The 9,090-nt window shown below is 45.6% G+C and overlaps 1 protein-coding gene across 1 annotated transcript; it reads right to left on the minus strand.

Annotated features, from left to right (window-relative positions):
* Window positions 1–1,281: 1,281 nt before the first annotated feature.
* On the minus strand, window positions 1,282–6,202 carry LOC122617798 (LIM homeobox transcription factor 1-beta). Its single transcript, XM_043793785.1, has 6 exons — window positions 6,092–6,202; window positions 2,579–3,308; window positions 2,131–2,345; window positions 1,885–2,072; window positions 1,547–1,820; window positions 1,282–1,487 (listed from the first exon to the last, which is right to left on the minus strand). The coding sequence occupies exons 1-6, from the start codon at window positions 6,126–6,128 to the stop codon at window positions 1,282–1,284; spliced, it is 1,650 nt and encodes a 549-aa protein (XP_043649720.1). The 5' UTR covers window positions 6,129–6,202.
* Window positions 6,203–9,090: the final 2,888 nt, after the last annotated feature.

Genomic DNA, 9,090 nt, shown 5'->3' on the forward strand with positions numbered 1-9,090 from the left:
TGGAATGGTGGTAGTGGTGGTGGTAGTGCCAAAACTCAACGGTGGTTGAGACCGGACTCATTGTTTGCCCACTTTGCCAGCGACCCCTACCACAAACCTCCCTTCGAGCGCCGTAAGGATATCCTTGGCCGTATCGGTGTCGCGATTGGGGTTTAATCTGGTTAGCGGCCCTGACGACGATGACGACATCCGGGGAGGAGGCACAAAAACCGGATACCCAGATACCCGGATACCCGGCGAGACGGTGACGTTTAAGCACAATTGCTGTGGCTAATGTGACACATATTGTGACAAATTGCACGAACTTGTACGAAACTTGGCGGAATATCAGGGACTGTGTTCCTTTCTCGACCGGGGTTGGATTCATCCGGAGTTGTGTAAACACGTGTTGCAGTTGCTCGTAAATCAATTAGCCACCGATTGTCCAAGTGTTTTCCATTCAAGTTCTTAAATTCTGAATAGGCCTAGTCTCGCAGGGATAACCATTATACAAAAGCTGGCAATTCAGTGTGAAATCAAAGGTGTTCATCTGCACAAGATGGTTGAAATAAATGGAATTAAAATTTAAGCAGCAAATCAAATTATTTAAGGAGTTTATACAAATGTTTTAGTAAGGTAATGAATTTTCTCCTCTGCAGTTTACAAACTTCATATAATATTTGATGTTGCAGAACATGGTTTTTCGTACAAACTTAAAGTGGCTTCTTTAAGAGCTTTATTTATGATATCCATCGTGGGCTTTCCAAAATCTTAGGGATAAATCCCTCACTTGGACTTTGGGCTCTGCACATTCCGATGCAGTTCCTCCGCTCAGCCAACTCAGCCAGGATGCTAGTTAGAAGTGAGGTCCTTGGGCGGCATTCGCAACGCATTCATGTCGTCGCTGTCAAACGGCACGTCATCGTGGGGAGGATACGCTTCCGGATCCCTTCGTATCCGAGCCTTTGAACTATGCACGACGAATCGGCATTTTACGCCCATTCCCAATGTCCCGATTCACCGGGGTTGCGACTGCTGTGGCAAATGCTTTGTGCCTGTCAACCGAGCGGAACTAATTTCGAGGCTGCACCTGCAGAGCCACCCATGTGGCATGCACCACCACTCCGGCCGGTGGGGTGATTGCGCAAGTGGTGCAGCTACCAAAGGGGAGGAAGGGGAGTAAATCTGCTTTGGCGGAGGAGGGGCGGGGTGTTTAAGTTCGATTGCTAGCACATTAACATTCTTTTATTTTACAAGGTCTAATTTTGATTTGGGCTTAAAATTCGATGTCCTCCGGCGGGACTAGTGATCCATGGAGTCCTTGACGCCGCATTCGCCGTAGGACTGCAGCTCCTCCGGGCGGAAGTAGGAGCTCTGCATGCTATATAGTCGGTCGATCGGATTGATCATGGGCGTCTGGGCAAAGGGACCCATTAGCTGCTGAAAGGTGGCGTAGCTCAGACCCAGAATGGTGTTCAGTATGGGCTCGCTGTTCTTGTTGCAGTTCTCTGTAAAATTGTTCTATATATTCCTTGATACACGAGTATCCTTATGGGGCACAACCCACCTTTATTGGTCTCCATGCAGTTGAAGGGCACTTGCTCCTGCTCGTCCTTGATGGTGCATCGCATCCGGGTCAGTCCATCGGAGGTCGTCGAGTACGGCGATTCCAGCTGCGACTCACTGTCGCTGTGCGCCTCGTCCTTGATTTTGGTGGCCAGACTGCTGTCCAGCGATTCCTGCGAGTCCTGCGAGTCACTGGCTCCCTTGCTGGTTACTGGCTCCTGCTTGGCCTTCTTTTGAATCTTCTTGACCTTGGCTCGTTGGTTCTGGAACCAAACCTGAAAATGAGAGGTGCATTTTAATATCACAATGATTAATATCCCTTCAAATCCCTTCACTCACCTGCACGATCCTCAGACTTAATCCGGTGTCCTTGGCCAGATTCTCTCTCACTTTTCGACAGGGTTTCGGTGAGACTTCGAAGGAGGCTTTAAAGGCTCGTCTTTGCTGCGTATTTAGTATGGTTCTTGGTCGCTTGGGTCCTCTTCGTCCATCCAATTTGGGCGGGAAAAGCTCATCGCCATAGAAATCTACGCATTCATAGGATAAACATTGTGCAGACAATTTAAATAAGGATGAAGGACCCACCATATCCCTGTAGCATCTCCACCTCCTTCTCGTAGTCGAAGCGGCAGAAGAGCTGTCCCTGCTTGACCACATACTGCTCCCCCTTCTTCAGCAGAGCTCCACACACCACGCAGGCGAAGCACTTCAGATGGAAGACGTTCTCGTGGCATCGCATCACCAGCTCATCGGCGGCGATTTTAAGGCCACAGCCAAGGCAATGATTGCGGATGTAGAGTCTGTGGCGAATGGGAAGTGAGTTAGAGTGCTATTTCGATGGATCTATTATACAAAACTTAAGGAAAAAGTATTATATTGCAACGGGGAAAAGAAAAGAATCTATAAAAGTTTTAATGCTGTTCTTGTGTGAGCATAACCACTTAAGCATCCTTGTAAAGTAAATGCAACGCACGCAAAGTTGACTCTTTTAAGTGTCCCCCCCCCTGGGCAGAGTGCGGTAATCAGGACTCACCTCTCGTAGTCGACGCGGCAGTAGAGCTTGCCCTCCCTCGCGTAGCAGGAGTGGACCAGGTGCAGCGAGCAGGCGGTGCACTTGAGGCAGCCCTCGTGGAAGGAGTTCTCCACCACGCGCATGATGTAGCGATCGCAAATGGGCTGGCAGCAGTGGGCGCACTGACTCAGCTGCGGCGGAGCCATGCCCATGCCCAGCTCCATGCCCATGCCCATGCCGGAATTGGAGTTGGAGTTGGTGGCCATTCCGAGAGGCGCTTGCGGTGTGTTGGATGCCGATGGAGGGGCTGCCGGCGTGGCAAAGCCGTCCATTCCATTGAGGCTGCACTCGCCCAACGTGATGCGGTTGCAGTGGGCATGGTTGGGTGGTCCTGGACCATGTCCTGTTCCTGTTCCTGTTCCCGTGCCCGTTCCCATGCCCATCGGTTGCTTGTTTATGGCCATGTTGCTGCTGCTGCTGTTGCTGTTGCTGTTGCTGCTGCTGCTGCTGTTGTGGTTGCTGCAACTTCCGTTGACATTTCTGCTGACTGACGCCATTTTGTCATTGTGGACTACTCCGGCTTTGGCACCCGTACTCCTTCCGGTTGCCACCGCCACCGATGTTGCTGCTGTCGTTGGTGTTGTTAACATGCGTTCATTTCCGTTCAGCAGCAGTTGATTGAGGCCCCCAGTTTGCGGCAGTTGGCCGTTGGCTCCCAGTTGCTGCTGTTGACACTTTATGTCCATCGGAACTATTTTGGTTTTGCGGTCGTGTCGTGTCGTTGTTGGACCAGCACACAAACCACGCCCCGCCCCCGCCCAAAGGCACATGCAAATGAGAAACATTTCAGTTATTTTTATTTTCAATGCGGCCGAGAGCCACCTCAATTTACAACTATAGAGCATGGCATCGAGAGTTAAAAAGGGTTCTCGTTTTTGCGGGCAGGACCATTGTCCATCTGCCTCGCACTGTGACCATAACCGTTTCGAGTTGTAGTAAATTTGTGGTTTTGCAATTATTGAAATGACTTTTCCACCAACAAAAAGGGAGTGGGAGTGGGAGTTGGTGAGTGTGTGTGCGACTGCACTCGAAATTCCTCGAAATGCCATGCGAAATGTGGCATGTAAAAAATACGACCAACGTGGCGTATGCGTAACCGATGCGTATGTGCGATTGTTCGGTGTTCGCTGTTTGGTGGCAAAAAATTACTGTGCATTTGCGGTGCTGACTGGTTTGGCTTTTTGTGCCTTGTTGTCTCAATTTATGGCAAATTGCTGAAATTTCAACGTAATTTGTTTCCAGCTTCCCAGCTTACCAGCTCTTGTGCTCCTGTCTGTGTGCATGACGTTCATTTTGTTTGGTTTTTCCCTGGCTTTTCATATGCGCGTGTGTGTGTTTGTCATTCCGCATTTGAGTGATTTAAATGTGTGAGTAATTTCATTAAATGTTTGCAAAAATAATATCTGGTATGCCAATTTATGCCAGAAATATGCCCAGAATGTTAAAGTATGCCAGCCATCGCTTACATTAACAATTTTGCTACACCTCCTGCAGAGATTGACGTGAATTGCTTTACTCTGCTTGCACTTATTTTGTTCAGCCAAATGGCAAATAAATGCGAAAATGGTCGATTGCAGTTGTGAGTGCATTTAATTGGACTGCATTTAATTGCCATTTGAATGTAGAAAAACTATGCAAAAAATAAATGCGAAAATGGGAAAGCTACAGTGTTTTGTCAGCCAATTAAACGATTTATAAAGTAGTCTGCCAATATTTTTGATTTGATTGTCCATAAGACAATTAAGCATTCTAGATTACTTTAAATAAACTATTTAAACTATCCAACTTTTTGAATATGCAAATATTTATTACTTGAACTATGGACTTGGTCTCAGAAGTACTGTGTAACCTTTGGTACTCAAATTTGTAAGATTATTTTTTGAGCGAGCACCTTTGTTTATATTTGCTGACAAATTGATTAGGTGTTGGCGCAATAAACTTTTCCATTTTCTATCAACTCATGGCCACTAAAGACTCCAGCGGTGTCTTACCCGTTTCCAAGGTCCTGATCTCCCCACCCCACTGACCATTAACTTGTGACACTCGGCGCTGCGGGGAGCTGCTTCCTAAGATGTGCAGCGGAATAATCCGCTCGACAACCGCACCTGTTACACTTTTAGTGCCTTGTCATTGCCATTTGACATTCGAAAATATATGCCGACATGTTTGCCGGACATGTCAGAGAGCACGGCTCGAGGATTTGGAAGGACAAGTGTAAAGCCGACATTGATAGTCCTTCGTCCTTCGTCCTGCCACTTGCCCGCGCTCTAATTAGATTCTAATGTGCAGTGGAAATCGAGGGGCGGGCTGGCACTGCCACCCCTTGCAGTGCTCATAACTATGTAGATTATAAACGAATTTCATTGAATCCCGGGGCTAACCGAGGGCATTTAGCTGGCGGATTTCCACCCTTACGGAAAATATGCTCGGGCTTAGCAAACAGGCGGAGGATGAGGCTGGCGGGGATCAGGATTTCGGTTTCGGCGGCTGCCGGCTGGCGGCATATGTTGGCAGTCGACAGTCGATGGGTGAGTGGGCGAGTGGGTGAGCGGAAACCCTTGGAAATCCTTGCGAGGATGCCAGGCTGCGATGCCAGGATGCTGTGTGCTGCCTCCGAATCCGCTGTCAGTTGCCAGCAGCTCGCTCGGCAGCAACTGACAGCGCTTTATTTAATCGGATTTGCGTAGACAATAGAGTTATGGTGCCATTGCCGTTTTGTTGTGCCAGCAATCGCAGCGCAAATGCTTTGTTTTGGCCTAATCTCTGACAGAAGTCAAAATTTGCTTTGCTCTGGAAAATATGTTGTAATTTCCATTGGCTTTCAGCCAGTCGAATTGAAGTGGGCGTTTGTGCACTCGTTCATATGCATTCTTGCCACTTTTGGTGCCAAATATCTTTCGCAGAAGGCAACAGTGTTTAGATGCAATGTTTAAACTTGGGATTTGTGTTGTGTAAAGTGAAATTTAACAGAGAAATTTTATATACAATCCTTCACTGATTTTGTATAAAAATTACTCAGCTCGCAAAGTAAATGTGGATAACTTACTTGTACTGCTGTTAATTTATTTAAGTTATGTTAAGTAACGCCTATTAAACTGTTTACTTTATATAGAACGAAAAAAGAGAAGAGCAAGCTTATATATCAAAATCACTCTATCGTATGGATAAACTCCTCTTTAAACATATTGAAAATGTGCAACGGTAGGTAAATCATTTTTATAATAAAAACTTGATAACACTTTATGCCAAACTTTAAACTATGTTATGAACGAGCATAATTTGTTAAGTAAGGGTGACTGAAATAACTTCACTCTTCTACCTCAAAATATTGAATATTATTTAATGAATATTATTTAAGATAAACCACATACTGATGAAAGAAATGCCGACGGGACTGGGAACATTGGGCGTGAAAAGCCGTCGGTTTTTGGAATCGACTCCTACTGGTTATTCCTTGGGCTTGGCCATACTTACACATTCCGATCTGCATGGGATGATGTTCGTCGATCATCTTGGAGTCGTTCAGTGCGGAATGGAATAACTATGCAATCACGTTCACAGACATTTATATAATTTTCCCAGGGCTTTTCTCGCGATTTTCCTGCGTAACTTGGCACATTTTGCGAGCACGGCTTTCGGGATGCCCAAGGACCCAATTTTGGGGACTCGAAATGCAGTTGGCAAGTGTTGTTTTTGGGGCGGCCAGTATCGGACTTCTGACCTGGCCCTGTTACGAAACGCGATGCTTGAATGATTACGGACCTCTGATGTTAATGAAATTTGTTAAAAATCATTTGCTCTTCTTTGGCCAAATGCACAAGCATCTGCTGCCGCGATAGGAAATTCTCTCCAGCCCGAAGGAGAAGTGTACGTGTGTGTGCGCCATTTTACGGCACATCCTGTGCTCCCATATCCTTGTTGGCTCCATCCCCGTTGCGAAGCCATTGAGAGCCAGCCATTTGCCTTTCCCCAGCTTCCGTGAGATTCGCCAGCTTTTGGCGCATGCGTCGATCGGAACCCCCATATCATACCATATCAGACTATACCATCGCATCTCATCCGGTTTCGAATCCGGGTGGCGCCTCTGAGTTGTTTTGGCTTTTTGTGTTTTACTGCATTTTGTTGTTGTTTGATTTTTCATTTTGCACTTTTGACTTTTGTCTTTGTCTTTGCTAGTGGGCACTTTTATTTGTTTTGTTGTACGTACGTATTTTGTATTGACAAAAGGATGTTTGGCCCGGCGATTTCTTGCTGGCTGGTTTTGTCGCCTCAGCAACAACAACATCCCCCGAAAAACAAAAAAAAACAAAAAAAAAAAACAGGACTCTCCCTCAATGGCTGGAATTTTGTTTTCCACTTTTCTTATTTTTATTTTCGCCGTGTGTGTGTGTGTGTGAGCTGGCTAGGATTTTATTCCCTTTTTCCGCAGTGGCTTGTACATTTTAAATTTATTGATTTTCGAACGCCATAAAAAGGACTAAGCTTAAAGACCAGACCCACCGCTTTAATTAAGGTTTTTGGGGCCCAGCGTCCAGGAGAATTTTGGGCCAGAGCTAGTTAGCTGTTAGCTGTTAATGAGGGGCGGCCAGTGGCCCTTTAAACTTGGCCAAAATGAGTTTTCTGGTCTATTAAGCCGGGGCGCCGAAAACTTTAATGTCTAAGCACTTTGCCGGCTGACTGCATGTCTAGCTTCCCAGTTCAGAGTTCCCAGTACCCAGTTCCCAGTTCCCAGTTGCCGGTTGGCGAGATGAGGACTTGTCTGGCCGAAACTCCTGGCTCTTGGCCTCTTTTCAGACGAATTTTCCCAGAAAAGTTTTGTAAACGCGAACGTGTTACTCAGAATTAGTGTGCGGGCGAACCTTTTAACTGCCAGCCAGCCACCTTTCACTTTCCCCGCCCACTTTCCCAGCCCACTTTTCCAACTCCGACGATGATAATAATTATGTGCGGTAATCTTTGCGATTCATAATCAGTACACGAAGCACGGGGATGTGCGGGGAATCTAAAGGACAATGGAGCTACATTAAATGCTTGATCCTGCGGATTTTGAGTTGGGTGCTTCTTTTATTGTTTTTCTTTTATATAAAGTTATATGTTGTTTTTATGTTTTTTTTTTTAAATAAATGTTGGCATTTGTATAACTGAATTGCATTAAATTTGTATAGCGAAAACTATTTATTGCTTAAATATACGTAAGCTTAAACTAGATTTTTGTAAAAAGTGTAAACTTATTTTAATTTTTATAAAATCAAAATCTGTGTTTTCAATTTCAAAATTAAATTGAAACTCAACATTAAATACCATTTTATTTTTGGGGCAACTAAACTTTGTTAGCTGGAATTTCTAGTTATTTGAAATGTTTCTAGTTGCTAATTCAAACTAACTATTTGTCTGGTCAATGCTAAAAATATAATGTTCTATGGAAACTTGTGTGCAACTGATGAGGACCAAATTATTGTATATCTTGAAATGTGCTGTGATTATGAAATTTGGAATTACTTTTCTTTCCCTCCCTCTGCTCATTTCACAGCGGCTTTCCAACTTTTGGCACTTTGTCTACGCGGAGCCTAGACATGGAAATTCAAGGGCGGCTTTTCTCGAGGAACCACCACCTCCATCCCTCCATTCCTCCACCTATCCATCCATTCCGAGTTCCCGATGTCATCGCCTGTGAGGAGCCTTGAGATCGCATGCCACTCGACACTTGCAGTTGGCCCCACTGCTAATGACAAGGATTAATTTGGGTCACTGTGTTTCCGACGGCATTCCGATATGGGGGCCAGTTGCAGTGGCGAGGGATCCGGATGAATTGGCTGAACAATACGGGGTCAGAGGGCACAAACTACACATCTGTATGTATGGATATTATGCGCGTGCCTTTTGCAGTAGTGTGTGTGTGCAGCCAAAGTGCATGTGTTGGTTTGTACTGGCGGGGGGGGGGGGAATTTGGCGGCGTGCAGCGGAAACTGAAATTGTTCGGGGTTAATTAAACACGACATGTGCGGCATTGCGTGCATTTGTCGGCGGGGTGGGGCGATCCCGACCCGCAAGTGTGAACTGCGAAATGGGGGTCAGGCGCTAATCAATGCGCCATAATAGACAAATGACCCGACGCCCCAGCACTGAGTTCATTATGTTCGAATTGCCATCGTGCCGATGCGTTTATGAAGTCCCAACTGCAGTGGCACTCGCTGTTTTAGTGACCACACCAGATAGCGTCATCAGCTCGCAGCTCGTAAATCTCGCAACTGAGGCAAATCTGGGGAGCAGTTCCATAATTAGCACACCCAAATTATCACAGTACAATCTTCTCATAACTATAATACGGGAATAATACTCAGACAAGTCTCTAGTAATTAAAAATAAAGTTTATGCCTTTATAACTTAAATTGCAATAAGTGGCTAAATGGGCACATCTAAATAAATAAGCACATTAAAACTATCCAAAACTAAACATTTACTTAGTGCTTAGC

The sequence above is a fragment of the Drosophila teissieri genome, chromosome 3L, assembly GCF_016746235.2.
Source record: "Drosophila teissieri strain GT53w chromosome 3L, Prin_Dtei_1.1, whole genome shotgun sequence".
Classification (NCBI taxonomy): Eukaryota; Metazoa; Arthropoda; class Insecta; order Diptera; family Drosophilidae; genus Drosophila; species Drosophila teissieri.